This window comes from Alligator mississippiensis, chromosome 13, assembly GCF_030867095.1.
Source record: "Alligator mississippiensis isolate rAllMis1 chromosome 13, rAllMis1, whole genome shotgun sequence".
Lineage (NCBI taxonomy): Eukaryota > Metazoa > Chordata > Crocodylia > Alligatoridae > Alligator > Alligator mississippiensis.
This window is the reverse complement of record NC_081836.1, coordinates 38,795,533-38,822,729: the sequence shown is the minus strand read 5'-3', so window position 1 is coordinate 38,822,729 and position 27,197 is coordinate 38,795,533. Positions and strand designations below refer to the sequence as shown.

General features: G+C 46.1%; 2 protein-coding genes across 11 annotated transcripts in view; one reads left to right on the top strand and one right to left on the bottom strand.

The window, feature by feature from the left end:
- The window catches only part of CLEC16A (C-type lectin domain containing 16A), a 195,471-nt gene extending 186,997 nt beyond the window's left edge, over window positions 1-8,474 (bottom strand). For 6 of the 9 annotated variants that reach the window (XM_019494697.2, XM_019494698.2, XM_019494702.2 and 3 more), the window contains exon 1: window positions 8,310-8,474. In XM_019494697.2, coding sequence (XP_019350242.1) covers window positions 8,310-8,389 — 80 coding nt within the window. In that variant the 5' untranslated portion in view covers window positions 8,390-8,474. The remainder of the gene's footprint in view (window positions 1-8,309) is intronic. The other 3 variants (XM_019494701.2, XM_019494700.2, XM_014610767.3) reach the window with 2 other exon arrangements.
- A 2,979-nt stretch (window positions 8,475-11,453) lies between these two features.
- Window positions 11,454-27,197, top strand: DEXI (Dexi homolog). Of its 2 annotated transcripts, XM_059716884.1 has the most exons (3): window positions 11,454-12,234; window positions 23,307-23,645; window positions 26,541-27,197. In XM_059716884.1, exon 1 carries the CDS (start codon window positions 11,882-11,884, stop codon window positions 12,161-12,163), a length of 282 nt encoding a protein of 93 aa, XP_059572867.1. In that variant the 5' UTR covers window positions 11,454-11,881; the 3' UTR covers window positions 12,164-12,234; window positions 23,307-23,645; window positions 26,541-27,197. The 2 variants fall into 2 exon arrangements, with proteins under 2 accessions (XP_059572867.1, XP_059572866.1); XM_059716883.1 differs by having other exon boundaries at window positions 11,454-23,645.

The following is a 27,197-nucleotide window of genomic DNA, read 5'->3' as shown; positions in this document are numbered from 1 at the left end:
TATGTATATAGTGGCGTTTCATTTTAATCACAGAAAAATAGGGATGGGGGAGACGCGGGGGTTAATCAGAGAATTTGCTATTTTTTTTAAACAGAGAAAACTAGGATCCGTGATTAATACACACCAAGTTGAGAAGTTAGGAAATGTCTGGAAATACCAGAAAAAGTGTCCATACATGCTTAATTTAGCCAAAGTATGTGCATCATCATATACTCTTCAGTTACATAATTGCATGATTACTTTCCACTGGACTCTTGTCATTTAATGCACAGGAAGGACTGTGCTCAGGAAGTGAATCATGGGAATAAGTCTGTCCCCTGTCTTTTTAATTTATTAACATGTTAAGGGACCAGATCACAGGAAGTGTTTATTATATAACTACTGGAATGTGTATGCAACATTATGCAAGAGGACCATTGTTGGGAAACAAACCAGAGACAACAAATGGTTCCAGATAAACACCCCCTATGCAAAAGAGATCAGGAGCTTATAAGACAATATTTGTGCTATTACTCATGCAAAATACCTATTCCAGGCAATAGTTGGCAATAGCCAAAGTTAAACAGTTGTCTTTACAGCTGGAAAGCTTAAGAAAATCATTAGAGCAGCAACTGTTAGTGAGCTGTTCATGGAAGAACAAGCTGACAGCGAGCCATAACCTAACAGAGAAAAAGAAAATCACAAGTTTTCATCTGAGTACAGGCAATAGCAAGAGGCTTACCGCCTGAGGGGATGCACTCAGAGACCATGATGGGTCAAAGGTGCAGCTGCTCTGGAGTGATAATTTTAGGGTTATGTACCAAAGACAGCTGCTTGCCTGTAAGAGTTCTGCTTCTTTTGTGTCCAAAGTTGGAAGGTGTCATGAACAGGGCAAAGAACTGCAAAAAAAAAAGATGGTCTGGTGCTACTCTGGGCAACTGAATTCTATGCCTGTCTCTGGCAAAGAATTTCGATAGAATAAAGACCAAGTTACTTAAAAATAATTTTAAAACCTAGCCACTAACTGTGCTCTTCATTTTCTGGGAACCCAGCTTGAGACACTAATCTGCAGAAGTACTGATCACTACAGTCAGTAAAAGCTGTGCTGTGAACAAAATCAAGCACAAAAAAAAGCAAAGTTCTCTGAAAATACTAGCCACAGGCATCCTAAACTTGGAATTCAAGATTAGTGGATTGCTTTGACCTTCGTATCTCAGCTTCACCAGGTACTGTAAACATTCATGTATGCAAAGAACTCAGATGCCAAAGCGATGAGCACCACGATGCTTGAATCAATTATTTTCTAGGGGTGCAGTGATAGAAATTTTTGGGGACGATACCGATAGCTGATATTTAAGGAGGCACATCAGCTGATACCAATCTGATTTCTGACACAGCTGCCCCCAGCTGGTAAATCCAGTGTAGTGGAAGGGAAGGGGGGAGGGAAGGGGCATGGTGGGGGTACAGATCAACGCCCCCCTCCCCCCCACAGTGAGGGAGGGGGCAGGGGCAGGCACTGCCCAGGTGGGGTGGTGGGGGAAACCAGAGCCGCAGCTCGCGGGGGTACGGGGAGGCGGCTCCTGCCGCTTCTTGCACCCCAGGAGGGCATGGGGGGGAGGGGGAAGGGTGTGGCCCCCAGATCTGCGTGGGGAGGGCTGCAGCCGAAGCTCAGAATGGCAGGGGCTAGGCTCAGAGCAGGCGCTGGCGGTGCTGGGAGGAGGCTGCATCCACCCCAAATTTCGCCACTGCTCCACTCCCAGCGCCACCACTGCCAGCTGCCTGGCACAGCCCTGGCTCTTTCCGGCACGTAGGTGGAGGCAGGGTGTTGAGCCAGGGCTGCACTGGGTGGTTGGTGGTGGTGGCACTAGGAGTGGAGTAGCAGTGAAATTTCAGGTGGATGCAGCATCGTCCCAGTGCTGCCGGTGCCTGCTCCAAGCCCAGCCCCCGCCAAGAAGAGCCCTGCACAGCCCCAGCTACAGCCTGCCCCATACAGATCTGGGGTCACACGCCCCACCCTGCCCTTCCGGGTGCAAGCAGCAGAAGGAGCTGCCTTCCATCCCACCCCCACAAGCCATGGCTCCAACCCCCTCCATCTGGGCAGCACCTGCCCCTGCCACCTCCCTCAATGCTCAGGGCATTGATCTGCCCCTCCCCACGTCCCTTCCCTCCCCTCTCCCCTTCCACCACGCCAGACTTACCAGCTGAAGGAAGTTCTCCATACTGCCAGCTCTGCTCCTCGCTGCTTGAGTGCTACACTGTGGCCACATGCAGCACGGGCATTTATCGGCCACATTATCGACCCCATTGGGCCAACATCCGATACATAACTTGATTAACATGATATATATCAAATGTAGGGTCACACAACGGGCTATGAAGCTGCTCATTCAATGACTAAAATTAATTCTGTAAACTGAATGAGGCAAGAATAGAATACTATTATGTCATGAAACATGACATAATAGTATTATATATACAAGAAGCTAAATTAAGATTGCATGAGCTGTCTGGTATCAGCTGTGTCTTTTACAGCTGTGTTTATGATTTCGGAGCTGCAAGTGCCTCCAAGTTTCATCCACTGTTGTGGCAACAAGTTTTTTGAATCTGAGCCCTACTGAAACATGGAAGCTGAAGTTGTACATACGGGACTTCCATTCTGTACTTCTAAGGAAGGGGCAGGCAATTATTTCAGCTGGAGGACAGCTTAACGAATTTTGGCAACCTATCGAGGGCCACATGGATAGCCTCACCCCTTGACAGATGCCCCACCCCCTGGTCACCATCTTGGGACCAGAAGTTCCACCCTCTAACCCCTGACCTTTGCCACTAGAAGTCCCGCCCCTTGTCCCCTCAAGTTCTCCTTTCAGCAAGGGGGTTTGCCATCTCAGAACCAGAAAAATCACCAAATTATAGTCTAAAAATGAAACATCTACTACAACATTCATTAATTTGATTTCAAAAAATATTTTTGTCCTGATTTACATGCATTCGCATAGTGTACAGAGATATTGTCTAATAACTTAAAATGAAGTCTTACTCATATACTGGGGGAGGGGGGGAATGGGTATTGGTTTGCAGGGGGCTGTGGGCATGTGTACACATGTATGTGGAGTTTGGAGAAGGGCCTGACCAGCTGAATCCAGCCAGCAGACCGGATCCAGCCAGTGGACCATATTTTACTCATCCCTTTTCTAAAGCAGTGTTTCCCAACCTGCGGGTCGTAAGAACATATGAAAGGATTGTGAACAAACTTTAAAAATGGATCAGCAAACTGTAGAAATGGATTCTCCTTTAAAAAAGAAAAACATGGAAAACCATGGCTTTTCCCTTGCAGGCTGGCAGAGTTTCAGCCTGCGAGGGGCTGCTTGGGGCTTCCCCTGCCCCACAGACACCCCTGCCCCACACACTGGGGGCCTGGGGTCTGGATGGGTCTTGGTACAAAAAAGAGAGGTTGAGAACCACTGTTCTAAAGTAACACAGCCCAAGTACTACCCAATAACCAGTGTCTATCATTATGCAAATATTACTTATAACATATCCTCACAATTTAGTCTGAATAAGATTTTGAACTTAAGTCACCATGTAAGTGCGGGGGCAGTGCAGATCGAGACCCCCATGGTGAGGGAAGAAGTGGGGAAGGGCCAGGGGCAGGGTGCTGTATGGTACCCAGGGCAGGGAGCAGGACAGAGCCACTGGCAGCTTGTCCAAAGGGTGTAGGGAGTGTGCAGAGCAGATATGGGTTGCTTGCTGCGAGCTTGGCGCTCTCCATTCTGCCGCCTTTCCCTCAGGAGCCCTGCACCAGCCATGCATCCTCTGCCCACCTGGCAGCAGCGGGGTCGGCAAGTTAGCCTCCCACTGCCAGGTGGGCAGAGGGCACGAGGCCAGCGCGGGGCTTCCAGAGCACAGGCAGCAGGGCAGAGAGCCCAGAGCCAATAGAAGGTAGGCCATATCTGCCTTTGCTCCATTTACAAGCTTCCTCACCTATTAAAATGGTGACAGCGGCACTTGAACCAAAGCTGATTTGACAAGCTTTAGTTCAAGCATCTCCATTGTCATTTTTAAGCACTGGGACACTGAGAAATGTGATGCAAGAAGCTGCTGGAGCGTATCAGAAAACAAAAGGTTTACTTTAAAATTCCTTGCATTATTACTAAATATTGGTTATCAGATTGGCATCGGCTGATATGGTTAGTTAATAATTGGCTATCGATATCAACCAAGAAAACCTTTACTGGTGCACCCCTACATGCACCCTCAGCAAGTCTGCAGATGACACCAAGCTGAGGGGAGTAGTAGATATGCTGGAGGGTAGGGTTGGGTATTCAGAAAGGCTTCAACAAATAGGAGGATGAAACCAAAAAAAAAATCTCATGAAGTTCAACAACAACAAGTACTTAAGATGGAACAATCCCATGCACCATTAGAGGCTGGGAACCGACCAACTAAGCAGCTGCTCTGCAGACAAACTGGAGAGAGTCCAGCAGAGAAAGGGCAACAAAAATGGTTAGTGGCACATGACTTCTGAGGAGAAACTAAGGGAAGTGTACTTATCTAGTCTGGAGAAGAGAAGACAGAGGGATTTAATAGCAGCCTTAAACTAGCTGAAGGGCAGTTCCAAATAAGATGGAGCTGGACTGTTCTCAGTGGTGGCAGATGACAGAACAAGGAACAATGGTCTCAAGTTGCAGGAAGGGATGTTTAGGTTAAATATTAGGAAAAACGTCTCTCACTAGGAAGGTAGTAAAGCACTGAAACAGGTTACCCAAAAAGGTTTTGAAAAGTACTTAAGGCACCCACTTAACATCTGACAAAGCTAGTTCTTGAAGTCAAAGACATGTCTACATGGGAACATGTAGAAAGCTAAGACAAATCAACTAAAAATGAAATGTCAACATGAAGAGATAAGTCTCCATGACATCCTAAATGGAAAGTTGCTCCATACTGTTATAGAACAGGCTTCTCATAACCACAGACAGCTTTTTCTGTCCTTTTATATCTATCTTTTTCTGATACAATCCAATTACAGCATGGAGTAACTCACACTTAAAGTGCCTTTCAGCATAAATTCTCAAAATATTTACAGTGAGATCCTGTAGCTTTTTAATCAGCAGAAGTGTTACAGATTAGTAAACTGATTAATTTAAACTCAACAGCACACATCTTTTTGCAGACCCTACAATATAATCCAGGGAAAGCTAATCTCCCACCCCATTACTCTAGGCCATACAGCTTCTCAAGAATTATAAAAATTGCTATTACAGGAAATCAACTCTTCAGGATTTCATTTAAGTTCTAAAGGGCACTTCACCACCAACAGCTGGGTACAACTGTTTGCATCAGCTGCACCTCCATGATAACAACATTAAAAAGTAAGAGAACCTGTTCGTAGCTTTGAACCCAACAAGCCTGAAAATTAGGGTGGTTTATTTAAATTATATATGATTAGCTTTAGATGGGTTTTCATAACGTATTACAATGAACATAGATAAGTTTGGTGCTTAAGATACTAACCTATACAATCCTGTACTACTTCCTGCCTACATCTCTCCTCAGATTATGTTAAATTGTGCTATGGATTTATGTCACAGATAAACATCCAAACAATGACAGTTACTTAAAAATAAGAGAGAGAAAATAAGGCTATTAATTGTTAAGATTCCCTAATGTCACAAAAGATCCAATCTTGTATATCCTTACAAGATTAATGAAAAATCCTGTTGAATATAGCAAGATTTACCAGAAGAACAAAAACTACCCACGAGTGAAAATTATGGGTTTCAGGCAGGGGTGGATCCAGGATTTGTCAGAGGGAGGTGTAGGAGCAACCACCCACACTGCAGTAGTGGCTGCATCCTTGCTCCCAGCCTCCTCCCCAACAACCCACCAATGTGGGCAGGACAGACTGTGCCATAGGAGTCTCTCAGGACTTTTTTAAAAAGTCCCTGATGCAGGTAAGAATCCATGCCCCCTACCCCCTCCACACTCAAAGGCGCATCCCACCCTCTACCTCACCTGCTGCTGTCCCAGGTGTGCAGGAAGCTTTAAACCACTGCTGCCTTCTTCAGCCAGGCTGCTTTGGAGCTGGGCTCAGTCACAGCTACAGCAGCAAGAATGGCTGGGTGAGGAGGGTTTTGCACCATTCCCAGTCCCAACAGACCAGGTGTATGGAGGAGGACCTCTTCCCTCCCACCTTCTCACAGCTCCCACTGTCACTCTTCCCAGCTGAACTAACTCTCAGTTCAGCCGGGCTAGAGTGGGCAGCAGTGGCTTGGATGCTTCTCCCACCCCAGAGACAGTGGGGAAACCAGCAAAAACAGGGCGGGGAGCAGAGGGGGGTGGAGGGGAGGGGACAGAACATGGTCTGAGCACAGAGAGGAAGGGGGGCTCTCTTCTGCTTTAGGGACTTACAAAAAAAGTCCAGAGAGGCTCCAGCAACCACTCAGAAAGGGGGATCCAGCCATGCCACTGAACTGCCCCAGGATCCACCCTGGCATCAGGCCCAAACATAGTAAGCGATCACCATGAAGAGCCATGGCCTTGATCTCAGTTTATGGAGTGATGCCCAAAAATAATAAAAATAGTCAGTTTGGTCAGTGTGAAAGCAAAATTATTTACCATACCTGGTACTAGTGTCTTCTGTCTAGATAAACTAATTTTAGAACATGTTTAATAGCTCATCAATTGACTGATAAGCAGAAAGCATCAAAACAAAATTTAAAGTTTGCCTCAATGTTATTGCACGTCTCCTAATTTGAGTACTGCAACAGACAGAAAATCCCTGTTAATTTTCTCAACGCCACACCTTAAATTATATAATTACTCCCCTGAGTCATCTTTTGTCCAAGATAAGAAGACATAGCCTATTTAGTCTCTCCTTGTAATGTGAAAGCCTCTCCACACCCTTGACCATCCTTGTTGCCCTTCTCTGTACCTCTGGTACAGAGGATGATATTAGCAACAGGTTACATACCACATACATGTCCTAGAAGTATTTTAGGAGTCTGCTACTCAACTAAAGGGGAAAATGTTTTTAGATGCACTGCTTATCTTGGTATTTTTAAGACCTCTATTCATAGTAGTAAATACAACCAAAATCACATAGCAAACATTCTGCCCAACTACCCTGTCCCCATTGGCCTTGCAGCGGACCAAGGGGCCGTGTCATTTCAAATTCTCCATGGAATGTATTGAAGAAAACCAATGAAATGGTCTTTCTTCTATCCAGTGCACAACAGCCCTGATGACATGCATCACCTGGTGAGAAACCCTGCTTTCCTCAACATCTGTGTTTATCCATTGTAAAAAAGCATGTATGAGAAGAAAGCTGAGTAAAAGAAGTAGAAACTCCACTTTCCAGCACAGCACTTGCTAAAACTGGCACCTATGCTTTAGTGAAAGGACTGGAATAGAGATATGCTGGTCAGGAAAAATTATGATTTCCTTATTTTAATAATTAACATTTGTTACCCTTGAGAAAGTAATTCACCTATCCACTCCTAGCAAGTAGGAAACTTCCCTAACAAATACCAAAATAAAAGCCCTCAATCTCAGCAATGTTTAAGGTTTCATTAAAAAGTCGCCTGCACAGCTGCAAGAAAACAATCAGGTACGAAATGACCATAAACTGCAATGGAACCATTTGGGACACACAAGCGCAATCTTCCAAGTGGGGGGAAGTTCAAAGGACAGTAGCGAAATCAAGTGTCAGTCCCTTTCACTCTGTTCCTGTTGGGGAGAGGAGCAAAGAGCTGTGAAGGCAGGGGCTGAGTTACTCAGTGAGGGGAAGAGCAGCCTGGGGTTTTTCAGCAGCCAGAGGAAGGAGAGAATTAAGGGCTCCCCAAGTGACAGCAGACATGGGTCTTGGGGTAAATCCCGTATCCTTTATTAGAGTAACTAAAATAGCTGGAAAAATTCTTCGTTGCAAGCTTTCGGGTACAAACACTCGCCCGTGCTCAGGCCCCAAGCGATAGGGCATGGGTGCAGCTACGCGCTCAGCAGCTAGGACGAGGGCACAGACTTCACCCCGTGAAGCCCCTTGCTTCGGCCCGGGTGAGGAGTGGGGGGCAGTTCCAGCTGAGCACCAAAGCTCCCCCTCAGCTGCGGGGCCGGCGCCGCTCCGCCGGGAGGACTAGCAGGAGCCGTCCCCAGCCCAGCGCGGTCCGCACCGCAGCCCGTGACGGGAGGCGCCCCCGCCGCGTCTGTGAGCTCACGTCCCCCGAGGGCCGCGGCGGGAGGCTCCGGGGAGGCACCCCCACCCCCACCCGCCCGCGGCAGGAGGGACTCGGCCCGCACCGCCCCCAGCCCCGGCCCCGGCCCCGGCCCGCACTGACTTGAGGTGGTCCAGGGAGTGGATGCTGCGCGCGGCCTTGCCATGCCCGCCGCCCACCCAGCTGCGCGAGCGGCCGAACATGCCGGCGGCAGCGACGGCAGCGGCTGCCCGGGGGACCGGGCGCGGGCGCGGGCTCCCTCCAGCGCTGAGCGGCCGGCCCAGCACCCGGCGGACCGGCAGCCACAGCGCCTGCGCGCGCGGCACGCCGGGAAATGCGGTCCTCCCCGCCCCGCTCCCCGTCGCGGCCACCGGGGGAGGACAACAATTCCCAGTGTTCACCGCGCGGGGGGCGGGGCCTCGGCTCGGAGTGGGGCGGGGCGAAGTCTCCCCTGGGGCTGCTCTGCCTGCCACGCGCGGGCATTGCTGGGCTGGTGGTCGCCTCGTCCGCCCGAGCGCAGCGCCACACACGGACCCGCACTTCGGCCCCTGGCTTGCAGCGGGACTGCGGCGCGGGGCCGAGTGGCCACTGGGGATCCTGGTTTTCTCTGATTTAAAAAATCCCCAATTTTCAGTTAAAAAAAAGTAACCCCAAATTCACATTGTTTTCTGTGATGAAAATTAAACGCCACACACACACACATATATATATATATATATATATATATATATATATAAAATAAAAAAGTAAGCCCAAATTCACATTTTCCTATTATTAAAATGAAACATCCCTATAGATATAGATATTGATATAGTTATATCTATATATCCATATCTATATAGAGAGAGGTGTTTCATTTTAATAATGGAAAAATGTGAATTTGGGCTTACTTTTTTTTAAACCAAAAATTGGTGATTTTTTTTAAATCAGAGAAAACCAGGATCCCTGGACTGACCACAACCCGCCTTTGCCTGGAAGCCTTTAATGTCTTATCATGTAGGAGGGAGCGTGGAAAGCAGAGCCCTCGGGCAGGAAGGGGCCTCCAGAGGTCCAGTCCAGTGGTTCTCAACCTTATTTGTACCAGAGCGCATTTGTAAACATGGATGGCCAGTCCCACCCAGTAAATAGTTTAGAAAACATCCCACTGTGTGGGGCAGCGGGTGGTGTGCATGGAGCATGGAGGCCCCAAGCAGCCCCTGGCAGGCTGGCAGCCTGCAAGGGACATCTGGTGGTTTCCCCACATTTTGTCCTTTAAAGGAGAATCCATTTTTGAAGTTTGTTTGCAACCCTTCCATATATTCTTGCGAGCCACTTTTAGGTCATGACCCACAGGTGATCTAGTCCAACCCCTTGCTTTATCCCCATCCTTATCCACAACATCCTATACAACCCTTAGTCTAAACTCTACATAAGACCTAACCTACTGTTGACACAACACAGACCTGACAGAGGTAAAGCAGGGGAACCACTGCAGCCAACTAGCAAATGAAGGACACCTATCACCTAGCTAGGTCTTGTGGCACAAGAAATGTTTTCAATCTCATTTACCCTATTGCCTTAGATAAATGTAACTAGAGTTTAAATATAACTGGATTGTACCCAGCCCATTCAACTGGAACAAATAAAAAAAATTGTTCTGTCACAAAACCAGGGTGTTTAATTTATTCTTTCATGTATGCAGCTTTCTCCTGCACTTAGGTCTGATTTAAGAGTTTGACCAGTTGCCATTTCTGATCACCTTCCATATCTCACACGTGAAACAGTGTGGGGTGGGAGCACTGCAAGGAGAACCTGTGATGCGGGCTATGAGCTGGGTGGATGGCATACACGGGAAACTCAGCAAGTGGCATTCCCCTACCCAGGGCTCATCCAGATTCAAAATTCAACTACTGTGAATGGGTTTGAAAAAAAACCCAACAAAAGCCCATCATCATGTATGTGCATCTTGGGGTGTTTTTCCTCCCATGCTTCACTTTGCATTTACCAACATCAAATTTCATCTGTCATTTTGTCGTGAAGGCCAGAACCAACCTTCAGACCTTACTGCAAGTGCTCTCACTCCTGCTGCAATGGAGCAATCCCAATCTCCTCCCCAACCCCCCCCCCCCCCCCCTTGACACTTTCATTCAGTATAGGCCTGTCTTCTATTGTTTCAGCTTAGCTATGTAAGGAGTCAAAATAAATTGTGTTTCAAGTGAATTAAAAATGCCCATTTAGGGTTTAATAGAAAACTTGCTTCTTAGGGTTTGGCAGCCAACCATACTAAATACATTTAAAATTACATTTTTACTTAGGTCTTGATATAAGCCCTGGTCAGTACTATAAAAATGCTCCAATGTAATGTTAAGGGCTTCATCCTGACATACGCAGATGCTATGTGTCAGATCCGATATTAAAAATGACTTGTTAACCACTTCTAGTAATGACATACTTTAATACTTTTTACAAAAGTTGGCCTTTCCTGATATATTCAGAGAAAGATACAACTTTATCCCAACTACATCCTCATCCAGTAAAAGATATCACCCTAAGAAATCCTTCCAACTCAAATAATGACACTTAACTTGCCCACAGCTGTCTCTCCAGTTTCATTGCTAAACTGCTGTCTGTATGTACAGTTCAAATGGCAGACCAATTCTCCCTCAGACTTGTTACAGTTTAGTGGGGGTAGGTAATCCTGAATGATCCTTCCCCACCCCAGGGTCAACAAGACAGCATATTATGTCATTGTTAAGGGCTTGGACATCAGGTTAGCCAACAGCTCAGTCAGCCTCATGTCCTTTGAAAGATGAATTGTAACGTCCCTCCATAAACTAAAAATACGATGTAAAATTCCTAATAATTTTTAACCTGTCCAATCTCAGGGTCTCAGGACCGTGCCATCGTCCCGCCTGCGGGCTGAGACGACGCCAGAAGAGAGGCTGAGGCTGCCAGAAAGCAAAGGCTCAGCCCCCAGCCGCACGCAGCATCGCTATGTCTGAAGTCCCTGGCAAGGGAACAGGCTCTGACGTGACTGTTCCCTGGAGCAAACAGGGAAGAAAATGGACAGAAACCGACGCTGCGGCACGATTGGCGGGGACGAGACCGGGCAAGGGAGGCGAAGAGCAACCCGGGCGGGCGGGCGGGCGGGCGGGCCGATCAGGTGAAATGGGAGCGCGATGCCTGTAAAAAAAAAAGGTAGCGGAAACCTCCCCCCGTCCGTCAGCGCTCCGTGCCAGCCAATGAGCCGGGCGCAGGGGCGGGCCGGCGGGGCTGGAGGCAGGCGCGGGGGAAGCCGAGGGGTGAGCGGCGGAGGCTGCGGGCAGGGGGCTGGTGCCGAGGCGCCTGCAGGCGGGCGGACTCCGGGCCCGCGCCGAGCCCCCGCCCGCCCCTGCCCCTGCCCCTGCCCCTGCCCCGCGCTGGCCGGCGCAGCGGCGGGACTGCGGCAGCCGGGCGGGAGATGCCCCTGAGGAGCCTTCCCCGCGCGGCAGCGCTGCGGCAGCGCCTCTGAAGCCAGCTCCGGCCGCGGGGCGGGGAGCAGTGGATCTCCCGGGCCGCCCCGCTCCCTCCTGCCCTCCCGCTCGGGCCGGGGCCGCTCGCGCCTGCTCCGGGGCCCCCATTTTTGACCTTTGTCTCCGCCGAGAGCGCTGCTCCCGCCGCCCGCCCGCCCGCGCCCGCGCACATCTGCTGCCGGCCCCCCGCCGCTGCATAGCTGCATGCCCGCCGCCGTCTCCGCACATCTGGAGTCGCTGGAGTCTCGGGCCTTCCATGCGCTGCGGGTGCTGCCCTATATGTTTTACGTGGGCTTGTTCTTTGTCAACGTGCTGATCCTGTACTATGCGTTTCTCATGGAGTACATCGTCCTCAACGTAGGCATCGTCTTCCTGCCCGAGGACATGGACCAGGCGCTGGTGGAGCTGGGCGTGCTGTCGGACCCCGGCTCCGTGCTCTACGACACGGACAGCGAGCTGGACGTCTTCGATGGCTACCTGGAGTAAGCGGCCCCGGCCCCGGCCGCTGCTCGCCGGGGCTGGGGCGGGGGCCGGCCAGAGGCGGCCCCGCCAGCACTGTAAGTCCGCTCGGGCAGCTCGGCCCCTGCTGGAAGCCGCGGCCGCTTGTCCCGCCCCTGCTTGCCGCGCTGCGGGCCCGGCGGACGCGTGCGGGGGCGGCATCCCGCATCGCCCTGCGCCCCGCGGGGGCTGTTGCGGAGCGGCCCGGGACGGCTGCTCTCAGGTGCTTCCAGCCCGGCCTCAACCGCGGGCCGCGGCGCTGCCTGCTCCGCCCTGCACCTCGGGGCCGCGCTGGGAGCAGGGCCGAGCGCCTCGCCACGGGTCGGCCCGTCCGTGCCCGGACCGCGCCGCGCAGCGCCGGGGGCGCCGCAGTCACGCGCCGCTTCTCGGTTCAGCCCCGTCCCCCGCACCCAGTTGCGCAGACCGAGGGGCCGCTTCTCAGAGCCCTGCGGCTCCCGGGCTCTTATTTGACAGCTGGCAGGTGCTGAGCAGCTGCGTGAATCAAATCCTAAAACTGCCTGGACTCTGGCCTGAATCAGAACTGTGGTCTCAACCTGCTGCATTGCTCTGTCAAAAGGCCGAGACCCCCTATGCCTGTTTGGAGTGGGAACCTTTTTTAAAAATAGGGAACATTGAAACCTACCAGATTTACTTTTCTCTTCCACTATTGCAACCAGGTTAGCCAGCAGCAGTGGGGTTGGGTGGGCTGCAAATTGTGGGCTTCCGATTTTATGTTAAACTAAACAATTGAAAAATGCTCTAAGCAGAATTCTGAGCCGTTAACTCTAAAAAATGGAAACCTGATTAGTCCAGAGAAATACTATTTTCATACACGGATGCATGCTTGGTCATGCTTGGGCAGCCAAGTATATTAATAAAAATACTGACAGCTTGATTACAAGCATGTTATAAAATGGACTCAGAGAGTTTTTAGCTAAAGAATATTGAACGTACAGATGCAAAATAAATGCTAGCACCTCTTTCCAGAAATATCTTTGTATGTTGCATTTACAGAGTTGAAAGGGAGATGCTGCTATTTTTCTCCAAATGGCTACACAATTACATTAAACATAGCAGCTATGAAGGAATGGGATCCCAGCTGTCCCACAGCAGCTGGCTTTTGCGAACAATTTACAGATTAAAAAACTTCCTCGCAGTTTTGTCCCTTCTCAAAGTGGTAATTAGACTTTGCTGCTGAGCACTGAGTGGTGAACCACCTAAAATTGTCCCCTATCACACTAGGGAAACTGAGGGTCCTCAGCTACCAGACCTCTAAAGAAAATTCAAGTGCAGGATTGGTGGGTCAGTGGATGGCCTAGTAAATCGGTTCTAAACCAAGTGTTGCTAACCAGTCAGAGTAATTAAGAACTGAGCCTTGGTAAGGGCTCAGCTCTCTCAGTTATATAGGAAACAGTCCTATCAGATCTCCCCTCCCCTCCCTCCCCCCGGCAGGTAGTTGTAGTCTGATCTTTGGGGTAACTCTCTGGAATAATTCTTTGGGGTAACTCTTTTGGGGTTAACTTCGGGGTAACTCTTTGGGGTAACTCTTTTGAATCAGAATACAACTACCCCGCAGGTAGTTGTATTCTGATCTTTGGGGTAACGCTATATTGACTTTTTATGTTTCCCTCTTGTGATTAAATTGTAGAAATTGTTTCCGTTATTCTTCTAGAACCCATATAAATTTGAAGTAACTGCTCTGTTTCAATGGATAGCTGCTCGCACTTAAGCAGCAAACGGGCAACTCCTTTGTATACAAGGTAAACTTATCTTAGGACACATCTACGCGAGATTTTTACTGCGCAGTTGACTAATTAGCTGCACTAAACATCTTGTGTCTACGTGTGCACCCCTATTAGTTAGTAGATTAACTCTGTAGCAGGGTTGTGCGAAGCGGGCCCTATTTGATTCGGATTCAGATTCGGCCCCAGTCAGGGACAGTGATTCCATTCGTTGATTCACATCACTGTCCCTGATTCAATTCGGCCGAATCCAAATCTGGAGATTCAATGCTGATTCAGAGAATCAGCAATTCGGACATATACACAGCTTTAAATGTTTTTTCTACATACCTCGAGGTACCAGCGTGGCTCGTGAACGCTGAGATGCTGGGGTGCATGGAGCATTCCACAGGAGTTCAGGGGGGCTCTCCACATGCTCGACGGCGAACCCGGAAGTGGACCGGAAGTACTTCTGGTCCACTTGCAGGTCTGCTGGGGAGCACCCCTCTGCTGGGGAGCACCACCCCCCCCACACCTCCCTGGCTTGGCAATCAGCCACAAGGGGACCCTGGGTGGCCCCCCAGACCCAGGAGGCACCAGTTGTCAAGCCAGAGGATGCAGGGGGGCCCCCCAGCATGCTCCCCAGCAGACCCAGAAGTGGACCAGAAGTGCTTCTGCTCCACTTCCGGGTCTGCTGTCAAGCACGCTGGGGAGCTCCCCTGCGCTCCTGTGGGATGCTCCATATGCCCCAGCATTGCAGCGTTCACAAGCCACCTCCTACCTAGAGGTAGGTAGAAAAAACATTTAAAGCTGTGTCTATGTCCAAATCTTTCTGAATCTCTCCGAATCAATTTAGATGGTTCCGATCTGATTCAGAGAGATTAAAGGGTCCTCTGATTCAATTCAGATTCAGAGATTCAGCCACCAAATCAGGCCAAATCTCCACCGAATCAAATCGCGGACTGAAGCTTTGCGCAGCCGTACTTGTAAGTACTTGTAAGTACAAGTACTATCCTGCTGCAGAGTTTTTTTACTCAATAGCAGTGCATGTGTAGACGCTGCCCCTGCTGGCTGGGGCATGAGGGCACTTCAGTGCAGAGGCCAGCTAGCTTCACACTGAAACACCCTCATGCCCCAGTCAGCCCCTGGGTTCCCTGCCAGCCAGAGCTGCTCCAACTTGGCTCAACATATTACGCACCTAGGAGCACCAAACTGGAGCAGTAGGCTCTGGAGTTTATTCATGCACACTAATTGCACTTGTAGACACATCCTAAGATTTATATATACACAACTGAAGTCCACAGAAGTTATTCACACACAGTAAAACAGAATTTGGTCAACCAGCTAAAAGATGCTTTGGTGATGATGCTTCTCCCACCCTCCCCAATAGTTAAGTATACTCACCCTGGATATTGGATAGCCGGAGTTGCTGTTCTCCTGAGCAGAAAGGGGTTTCAATCTGGATCTCCAACATCTCAGGGGAGACATTCATGAATAACTCACTGAGATTAAAATATTTTAAGCATAATGCAGAGCTGAGACAGTCAGTCTAAAACGGCAGGTGACAAGAGCAAGCTCAATTTTGTTCAATTTTCTTGACAGGTTTCTCCATTTAAATAACGCTGGAAGTGTTTTCAAAGTGCTATGCATCCCAAACCCTGCCACAAGTCGAGATGAATATTCCAGACGGTTTCTTCTTGCAGCCACAGTACTGTCAAGCGCCTGACCAAATATTACCATAAGCAACTACATTTTTGTTGGGCTTGATCTCCTTGGTTTTCAAGCTGTTGCTTTAAGGGCCCCAGTTCTGCAGGCAATAAAAGTACATAACTGAAGCTAATGGGAGATTTGCACATACCTTGAATTTGGTAGCCCTAACACAAGACAATTAGGTGTGGTGACAGAGGGGTTATGCTATCTTGCCATTGCTCCAGGGATGCAAGTTCGAGCCTTACTCTGCACTCTTACAAAGGCTGCCTCCAGTTGACTCAGTTGTAACTGGGTGTCTGGCTCATTCAGGCCGAGTCATGAAAGGTGGTTGGATGTGATGCTAGCTACATTACCCCCTTGTGTGCTGCTGACTACAGAAACTATTGCATCTCAAATGTACTAACCCAGTGGGCTGTTGGACTCATGTAGACCTTTGACTTGAATGTCCAGGTACTCTCCCACTTGAAAATACTTAGCTAGAGAAAAAATGCTAATTGTTCTTCTTCACCTCTTTTTTCATGTATCCATATTAAATGATCAGGGTTTAGGGTTCCAAACTTTACTGAATATTATTTAACCACTTGGAACAGGCTCTAGCTGTTCTCATGCAAATTTTAAGCTTAGGCACTTAAAACTGTATATTCAATTTATGGAGTCATGCATCTGAAAGCTGAAAGTGTTAGTGCTGAGCATCACAATACTTGTTGGAGAGTATGTCCTAAGTGACTTGAAAACTACTCAAGGTTTGAGTTGAGTCAGAGTTGCTGGTAGAATGATAAATTCTTGGGATTAATTCTGGCTTTGTTGAAGGGCATGGGAATTTTGCAATCATTTTCAGTGGGAGACAGAACAAGCACATTCTGATCAGCACATATTCTGGTTTCAGGTTTTCCTCTGACTGAAGTCTTCTGTCTTACAAATTACCTTCAAGAAGGTCTCTAATTACTTCAAATGAATCTCAATCCCAGATGAATCCCCATGCCAGGGCTCAGGGGTCCTCCTTTCTGTAAAAGGAGGACTCTGTAGGATCCCCACTAAAGCTAGTCAGTTCTTTGAGTTGATTGAGCCACTTGAAGGGCTATAATAAGTTAAGTAGTGGTGAAACAAAATGTATTATATATAGAAAACTTAGCGTTTGTTTCCATCATCTCTTTGCTCTAGATAGAAATTAATTGGTGACTAGTATTCTTTTAAAGTGATGCTATATGTAAATTCTGGTTTTCTTAGCAATGATCTAGATGGGGGTGGGAAAAGGGGCAACCTGCAACACGGGTGCCACAAGTGGCAGAGGAAGCCGCTGTGTGTGATGGCAGATTGGGGAGGGGATGGCAGCACCATGGCAGATACAGCAAGGAGCAGAAAGAGCAACAGATGAGACAAGGAGCACAGGGAAGGAAGCAGAAAGCTAAGCAGCAGATTGGGTAGGGAAGAGGGATTGGAGTGACACTTGGAGAGGGCACCAGGCTAACTTGTGGCATGCCTACCATAAAGATTGGCCGCAACTGGTCCAGACAGGAGAAAATCTTTTGCATACATCACTTTATCAGGATACTTTATAAGGTTGTTTCCTATGGAATGAATTAAGCAGAATGTTAGATCATAGTTATACCTTTCTGGGTATATCTTTCTTTGACCTAAGGCCCTAGATGTATCTACAAACCCATCGCATTCCCTAAGATTGGCCAAAAGCAACTTCCTGCAACTAACTTTGGTGCGCCAAGTTCACTTGGCAAAAAACATCTGGAGGGTAGTTCTTGGCAGTCGCTCCTCAACTTTGGAACTTCTTTCCCCTTGAGGCCCACCAGAGCCCAAGCTTGGACATCTGGAAATGCTGTAAGACCTTCTTAAATGGACAGACATTTAGCAAGCCAGGCTAGGCTGGGGTACTATCTAAGGAGATTATATTTTACATTCATTCCATTTGCTTTTACATGCTATTTCTATCTTGTACTGTAAATTGCCCTGAGCCTTTTCAGGAAGGACAGTATATACAATAGATAAGTACATAGTATAATTTTCACTTAATGGATATGTATCAAATCTGTACCATGTGGTTAAAAGGTACTTAGTAGAATGTGCCATTTGAAACCCTGGTCAGATAATACAAGCATACAAAATAAAAAGGTGTTTATATTCATCTCTTTATGTGCTACTTTATATGTATTTTGAGATATATACTCAAGTGGGAGGAGTTGATTATTAAGGCTTCCAAATTTGTGACATGATCTGCAGCAACTCTTGAAACTCATTAGCTTCAGTGGGAGTTGCATACTGTTATAGGCTGCAGAACTAGGGTCTTAGAGGATTTTACTAGCTTTGAATTACATGGAAATTCTACTTGTGGGAAGGTTTCACAAGTTATAGCACCAAACAGCTTGAAAATGCTTCCATACCTGTTTAATTAAGAAACCTGCCTGTGCAAATTGAACAGAATTGGGTTTGCTATTTTAGATTATGTGTCTAGGCTCTGTGCTGTGCTAGAAGATTTGTAGGCTTGCTTTTTTCCTTGGACCTGCCTGAAAATTAGGTATAGACTAAATATGGGATACTGTAATCAGTAAAACCCTTGAATAGAAGAATGTATTTACTTAATTCCTTTTATACAGAGCACTGTCATAAATAAGACGATTTAATTGTAGTGAATTATTGCAAATTTCTTTTATGAGCAGAGTCCTAAATTAAATAGCTTGTGAGTCAGCATTTTTGCTGCATGCCAGCATTTTAATCCCAAATCAGAGTGAAAGGAATAATTTAGAATTATGAAGGTTAGTGCTACAATCATTAGTACCAAGACAACATTAAATTTGCAACAGAAAATATTTCTCATTCAGTACATACAGGTATCAGTTAAAGACTTTTTCATAATGTCACTAGTTTGTAGGAAATGATTGTAGTCTGAGTTCTATTGCACATGGTCACGGACTCGGTACTTATCTGTAAACTGGGGCCTGCATTGTTTTTTCACTTTTTCACAAGTTATCCACCCGAGATCCTGCTAAAAGATTAAGCATTATGTTAAACATATCATTAAAACCCCACCATCTAGTGCAGGTCAAGAGGCCTAAAAACCTGACCCCATCAAAATTAAACTTCCAAACTGGTAGGAAACACACTCCTCACAGCCTAAAAGTGCAGGGGTTTATCTCATCAAGAGAAGGAAAAACAATCATGGCTCCTTTAGAGCTACCCTCACCAAGGTTGGCTGCCTGGAGGCCAGAGATTATTGCAAGCGGTGTGGGTGGGGGTACAACTTCCCTATTTGTACAGGGAATGTGCAGTATTCGTTCCTACCACCACCAGTGGAACAGGGTTTATCATAAGTGATTGGTGCCTCCTGAGTCTGGGGGGCACCTGCAGAAGCCGGCATTGGCAGTGGTGGCAGGGACGGGGCTTGCAAGCACCTGCAGAAGCTGCTGGCAGCAGCAGGGATGGTGCTGGCGAGCACCCACAGAAGCCAGCAGCGGCATTCATAGTGGGGACAGCCCTGTCGGGGGGGGGGGCACGTGACCCCCGTGCTCCCTTTACCAGTTGCCTAGGGCGTTTATGACCAGAATGCAGGATTACTCTACCTTACTTTTTCCTTTAGGCCTAGGAAGGATTTTTCCTCTTATCACAGGCCTTCTTTCCCCTCTCCCCCACCCCTCCTTTCTTTCCCCACAACTGGTTGCGTATGTTAGGATCAAATTGTCACTGCTTAGCAGGCTCATAGTTCAGATGCTTGTTCCATTGAGGGATCCAGTTCCCAAATATACTAGATCTGGAAGTATACTTAGGGGAAGATATCTTCTAAGGAAGCAATGGCCCCTAATGTCTGGTACAGCTGAGAGACAATCCTATTTGCTCATCACCTTGGATCCAGGGTAAGATGGAAGAGACCTGGCAACACAGCCCCTGGCCCCGCCTGTAACTCCCAAAGTCTGAAGAGAAATCCAGTCTGTCTCCCCCTTCACACCCCTCCAATATACCAGAAACCTGCCAACACCAACCTTAGGATCTTCAGTTGAAAAAAACCACTAAGCCCAATGTGCTATAGGACGAAAGCCAGAGAAACCAAGCGTCCTGCCTGTACTTCAGGGGATTTGTCCAGGGGAAATGCTTCACTGCAATTACAGGGGATTTGTTAGGGAAAACATGTCCAGATGAACCTAGGAATGGACTGTGCTCAGTGCTACAGAGGAAAGCAAAGGCCTCCACAATCTTAGAGTGACCTGGGAAAAATTTCTTTCCTGACCCCACACCTGACTTGCTTTAGTTCTGAACATGTAAGCGAGACACCAGCAAGGTACCAGAGATGTTTTTCAGTACTACTACATACAAACTGCATGGGTGATATGTAAGAAAGGGGCTGTCATTCAAGAATTGTGCTCTATAGCCACACTCTCAGGTGTCCAATGAGCTGATGCCTCTCTTGGCACAAATCTATTGTCTCAAGACAGACAGAACCAGTAGTATAGTACAACCAGTGCCTCCCACATAATCTTGGATATTTCAGAGGAAGGCTACACATCCCCACACCCGCAAGTCTAGTTACTCATTCAAGGAAGAATAAAATTCTTCCTGACCCCTGGTAACAACTAGTGGAAGCCCAGAAGCATTGGATTAATGGATTACGTGTAATAACAATATGATCCAGGGAATATATTAAGATCTTAAGAGGAAGGAGAATAAATGGAAAGGAATCTAATCCAGAAAGGACAGGCATAGCTACTCACCCTGGCCTTCCTGGAATGATAAAAAATAATGATCTTCAGAGTGTGATTCATTATTGGGTAGTGTTCCTAAAGGAGTTAATGAAGTTACTACCTAATTAAAGCTTATTCTTGGCATCCTGGCCTCCTTCATAGTCAAGACAAAATGCGATCAGTAGAGTGGTGAACAGAGTAGGCAAGATGTACCCAAAGCTTAAACACTTTCTCTCAAGATTATATCATGAATTAGAAAGCACACAAAAGAAAGTTATGCCCTCTATGCTATTCTGACTTGTGAGAAGCAGCAGTTTAAGAAACAAAATTAGCATGGATTATTTTATTGGCATTATTATTGCTTTAAATGCTGGGGTTCTACTTTAGCAGCCAAATAATTCAACCCTTGCTGACATTGCTGTATAAATGACTGCATTTATAGCATCTTGAAAAGATTTGGCTTCCTTTGTTTAAATCATATAGATTTAGTTTCAAATTAAGTTCATAGGATATATTTTTTTTAAACAGTTGAGTGGGTAGACAAGAATTTAATGTGCTGATCAACTATATCATTCACATACCATTTAGTATCTGCCACTGTAAATTACTAGCTTGTTCTAGTAGCCTATAACAATATTTCAAACATTTTTTAGTCTTCCTTATGCTATACTCTGAAAGCCTAACTGCTTAGGCCCCAGTCAGACTGCCACACAACCCCCTCCCCCTAACAGCTGATGGTCAGGGAAAATCTAGCACTTCTCCACAGCCACCAATCCCCGCCCCATCCCACCCCCAGACCAGCCCCTGGGCTTTAAATGTTGCCTTCCTTCTCTCCCCCATGGGGCTGCTTTTGAATTTCAGCAATTGAATATTGAATTCAACAGCTTGTCTAAGTTTATCCCAACCAAGCAGTTTGTCCAGTAAGAGATCTTGCCCACAAAAATTCTTGCCCCACATATTTCCTGGAGCATCCTGGATACAACATCACTCCGAATACTACCTAAACTCCTGATTAAAATTGTTACTTCTTTTGTTCTTTGTTATTAGTTAAGGCAAGTAGTAAAGTTGTAAGCATTTGCAATAGGGCTTTATAAGAAGACTTTTCCCCTAAGGCTACGGTCAGACATTCAAAAAGCCTGAACCTGAATTGATCCAATATTTGCAGGTTAGACTAACCTGGCTAGGCTGAATTGGTTTGTAACTGAACAGACATTTTCTCTGGACAGGAAATTCAGGCACATGGCTGCAGTGGTTCAAGCTAGAAGTCAGGGGGGTGCTAGAGCAGCCCTCCCATCATTCCACAGTGCTGAGCTGAAGGGGGACGTGGCCAGGACCTGGCAGGACCTCTGATTAGGGAGGTCTGCCTGCACCATCCCAGGCTTTCCCCTGCTTGCTGCTCAAGGGGCGGGAGCGTTACCAGCCCCCAGCCCCCTGCTAGTACTCTGAGGCAAGGGGGGTGTGCAGTGCATGCATCTGTTGGCCATACGGAGCTTTTCAATCTTCCTCCCTGCTTCTTTATACTGTTTGCAACAAACTGACAGGCAAGCAAGCCAGCAGAGGGCTGATAAGAGTGTTTATCACCTCATCAACAAAACAATAGCCTCTCTCCATTAGTTCAAACTCTTCTTAAATAGCTTACCAGCTGACTCGATTAACTGCAAAAGCCCTAAGGGGTCACTGTTCTGTCTGCCTGTCCCAGTGACATTGGAGACACACACAGACACCTCTTGGAATTAACCAACATACCACATGCCTTGGGTCCCTGGGACTGGGGTCTGTGCTGTGGGAAATAGGGAGGGAGGGGGGATCCGTGCTTGTCCAACAGGCAGTGAAGTAGGGGTAGAGCAGGGGAAAGCCACGGAGCTGCAGCCAGGGAGCAGAGGGGAGGGGCCAGCCCTGCTGTGGAGCAGAGAGCCCCGCCCAGCAGCATCTCACCAGTTCAGCTGCAAAAGGCCTTTAGAAGAGGTGGTGAGAGGGTTTACACTTAGCTACGGTTATGAATCATCCCTTAGTATTCTTAAGGCACATTCTCTTAACAAAGGTAAATTAGATGAGGCAGAATGGTGCATGGCTTATAGATCTTTGTAACCAAAACCCAGCAGCTTGTCCTGGAGAATTATTAGTCTCTATAGCTGCTTATTGGAAGGTCCAGTTCTTTAGGTCCAGCAGTAACTTTATAAGAAAGATACTGAAATTAGAAGCTATGTCAAAGTGTGGACAATGTGCACAGTTAATTCCTTATGATTATACAAACAGTGATGAAGATCACATGAATCACATCCATTTAAAATCGTTTACCCATGACAACAGATCAAAATATTTTTTTAAATAAAGGGAAAATTTAATAAGAACAAGCTTAATAAAAGACAGACTACTCTTCTGAATCTCCTGACTGCAATGGTTGGTCCATAGAAACACCCCTTTGTAATGATGAGCCCCACTTCATCTAATATATTTGTGTGTGTATGTGTGTGGACTTATAGGAGACTTATGTGTTGGAGTTAACTGTTGGTAGGCACCTTAGAGAAAGCAGATCTGTATTCTGACTTCTAGAAGGCAGAGTTGGGAGTTGAGCACCCAGTCACAAAGGTCTTTTCATTCCCCTTCACAAGCAGTGATGAAAAATAGCACACTGAGGCCACCTGTCCGCACAATGAAAGCCAAACTACTAAAGGAACCAGGGCTGGTTATAGCTTCACTATTAGAATAGAAGCTAAAGGGTGGGATTTATTTTTTAACAGTTTGTGTTCAAAAAGGGCTGCCAACCTAATATTACAGTACAAACAATAATGACAAATGCACAGGTGAGAACTTTGCCCAGCCTGTTACAGAGACATAGTCCACACACGATAGCGTATGTAAACCAAAGCAAAGACATTCACAAGGTTTCATTTTATTAACAATGAAACAGTTATACCAGTAAATATCAGTCCATATCTTCACCTTATGCTTAACCTCTCTCTCAGTGCTCTTTTCTTTCAGGTATGCTGTACCCAAACCTTATGTCTTTATATCCAGATGGTAGAAATCACCTGCATCCAGAGCCATCCCTGAGAGGGTGTGAATCGGGGCGACCACTCCGGGCCCCGCACTTTGCGGGGCTCTGCGGACAGTGCCGTACAGGCCCCATTGCGGACGCCAGACGCTGCCACTGCTGAGCACTGCCGGTTGTGCCACCACTGAGAGCTGCCAGCTCCGGCCACTCGCCACTGCCTCCTATCTCCTCCCCTCCCCCCGCTCCACTGGCTCCGGCCACTCACCACTGGGCCCTGCACACCCCTAGGGACGGCTCTGCATCAGTGAGTCAGCAGAGCTCATGTAACTAGATTCTCATCAAGATAAACACCTGATAAGAAGGTAGGGTGTTTTAGATAGTGCCAAGCTCTACAACAATGCTCTCAGTACCATTGAGAAAGCTGGACATAAGGATAATAACTCTTGAAGTAATGGTTATTTACATACTCATACGCCTACCAACACAACTAGCAAGTATATGCAGTGTCAAATAAATACAATATAAGACCAAAACTATGATCTACATGATCAAATATCTCACCGTGATAATCTACTCTCTCTCTGTAATACTCCTATTGACATAAAAACAAATTCTGTTACTTGAAAAATAAATTCATACCAATTGATTAATCTAGCAGATGTACAAAATAGGCATGTACCACCTTTGAGATGCATAAAAAACACAGATAGGTAAGCTATGAGACTGTCTTTCAAAATTTAAACAATTACCATTTTTTTCTTTATCCATCCATAAAATGTGTTCATCTTATGAGAGCCTAACTATTAAAGAGCAGGACAGGAGCTGTGAGGGAATTATCTCATACTTTCCTCTGAAATATCTGTCAGACAGGAAACCCCAAGCCAGACAGATATTGGACCTGATCAAGTATGGCAAGTCCTGTTTCTAATATCTGAGATATTCCTGATCTCTGATCCTTCCATATGGTACTAATGCCAACTTATATGGGAGGGCAGCACTAACATAAGGTAAAAGAAATATTCATCTGTTTATTATTTTGCACCTTTCTTTACCTTTTGAAAACAAGGATAAGCTTGAAGCTCCCCACATTCCAAAGTGTTTGTTTCTGTTACATTAGTTTAATTGGCTAATGATGTGACTGGATTTACTCATGGTACAACATTACCCTATACTGCAGTTGAATGACACCTACCTACGCATTTCCTTTTGAAACCCCATGTATCACCGGCCACTGTCATTGCCTTGTGTTACTCCAGTACAGAGTATGCATGTCCAGTATAGGAATGATGAGTTCATTCCAAGAAACCAGCCCCAGTTCTAAATGACAGCTGTTGTGAAATAACAGGATGTCTAAAGCCAACACCAAAGGACAGCCTGTACTTACTGGTGGTATTGTACCACCTGATATCAGGAGAAAGGTAGCAAGCCAAAAAGAAAGATTACAGCAGATGGAAGACCCTAGGCATCCACTCTATGGTCCCACAGAAGTAACTAAAATTCTTAAAGTGCAAAAGAATTTTGTGACCAATGTTGCAATGTTGTACCAGTGGGCATGACAGCTGATAGGGTGTGACTGGGGTAATGGAAGGAAAGCTTACGTGCAATCAGATGCTCTGAAATGGACCCAGAACCCCAGGAGGACCTTCCCCGAGGGACTGATTTAGACTGGCCAACATAGCGATGCCTGAATCTCCTGCGTACAAAAAACTGAAAGATCAAAAACTAACATTATCAAATGGTAATGTTGACCAACACTCTAATGATACAAATATATGTGAGTGTGGTGAAGTACAGACTATGAAGCACCTGCTTGGTTGCCAACTCCTTGATGAGACCTGTATGAAGGAGGACCTCGCTGCAGCAGCAGAAAGAGCCATCACTTGTGCATGCTTCCGGAAAAAAAAGTCTAGTTTATGACAAGGACATGAGAAGAAAAAGACTGGCCATTAAATTCTTTTGAACACATTCTGAACCCAACCCCCAGAGTGATCACAACGCTGTGACACTTTTGTCTCTCTAATTAAATATAAAATAACCATCATAACCATCCTGCAGCACCTTTCCCAGGAGCAGGGCTATTAGTCCTCAGAGTCTAGTCAGATTCTGATTTCTCTAAAGACATTTTACATAATGAGATCAGTCCTTCTTTTCCAGTTGTATGTAGATGTCACTTTCTGTCTAAAATTATTATAATCACACATGAGTATACTTCAGTTGCCAGACACATGGTTTGTGGATATGAGTAAAACCAGGAATCTAAGTTTTCCAATGGCTAGAGCTTTTCAGAGACTTAGTAGTTCATGAAATTCAGACTCAATAACTTAAGAAATCACTTTCATGCTGCAGAATAGTATCCTGATGTAGCAAATGCAACTAGGTATAAGGATAAGTTTCTGAAGAAACAAGAATAATGCTGTTATTTTCAGGTTGTATTGATACAAATATTGGTGCAAGTATTAACTGCTTACTAATTTCATAATTTCAGAAAAAGTCAGGCCCACATGTAGGCATATGGTGTACCTCACCTGCTGCTATGCCAGGTTGATAGGACTTTGCTTTAAAGTATGCACTTACACTCTTTTCTTTTAGTCTTCATGGCTAGGATTGCAAAGGAAAGATGGTTATTGAAGACATATGACAGTATCTAAATATTATTGAAACCCAGTAATAAAACATTTTAGTGCATGAAGAAAGTTAGATCACATGAATGCAGCAGGGTTACACATGCTGTCAAAGATAAGCCTGGTTGCTTCAAACAGCAGTGAATGCTATGAAACAGCTAAGAATTAGTACATTTTGCCAAGATCTTTTAAGTAAGGCCTTGTTTATTGTATAGTGTACAGTGTTTATTGCAGATTGCACTAGTAGCAGCCAACAACTTTTTTTGTAAAGTAAAATGTCACATGTACTTTTATGTTGATTCTCAGGAAACAATTCCAGTTCAAATTATTGTAGAACTAGGATTTGTTTCCTATGAATTCTGGTCATGCGTAAGTGTTAAAATTACACTAAAGGTCCAGCCCAGGTCTCTGACATCAGTAGAAAGTGTTACATTGACTTACTTGAATTGGTTCAGACCATTACTAGTCTGGTACTCGCTAATGATAGTTTCAACATTAAGGAAAAGTATAAATGTCCTCAGATATGGTTAGTTCAGGATTCTTTTTGCTTGCTGTCGTGTATCATTTATTTAGTGTTGCCTTTGGAGAACAAAAGTTTAGTTTGTGTGTATAATGATGTTGTTTTCTTTCAAATAGATTTGTTGCACACTTGAGAACACGCTAGGACCAGAATTGTGGAGCAAGTTGGGAAAAAGAAACTATGGCCTGAAATGTTCAAAACTGGAAGAATATACAGGAGGCAGCTTGGGTCGATCTGAGGAGCTTGCATCAGGATGTTTTGTCTGTGACTTTTCCATGACCACTGGATGTGGGTGGATACTCTAACTGCTATGGTTTGCGTGTGGCACCAGACTTCCCTAAGGAACTCTAGATGGACTTTATGGACATGTATTAAAATGGATTCTCTTATTACTAGAAACAAAGCTATTACTTAGATTTGATAAACTTTTGAATACTATGTCACCCAAATGGAAAATCTCTATTTACTGTTCATGAAGTGTAAAATACATCACTTTACTGGCCAACAGTTCAGAGGGTCAGTTCTACCATTGGCATGTATCCTGAAATCACATAAAGATGAGTTATTTTTAGATCAGTCATGCAGAAAAGGAAAAGGATTGTTTTGTAAGATTTTCAAATTGTGAACCTTGTAGTAAGCCAGCAGGAGAAAATCTAATATAAATCAGGAAGATTAATCATCTTACACAGGATATTTTGTGGATTGTTTACGTTCAGGTTCTTATGTGCACATAAGCAATACATTAAAGAGTGATCTCTTTCAGGTAAAAAGTG

What these genes read in the sequence shown, in the direction of transcription:
- DEXI (XM_059716884.1), top strand. Translation starts at nt 11,882, where the DNA reads ATGCCCGCCGCCGTCTCCGCACATCTGGAGTCGCTGGAGTCTCGGGCC.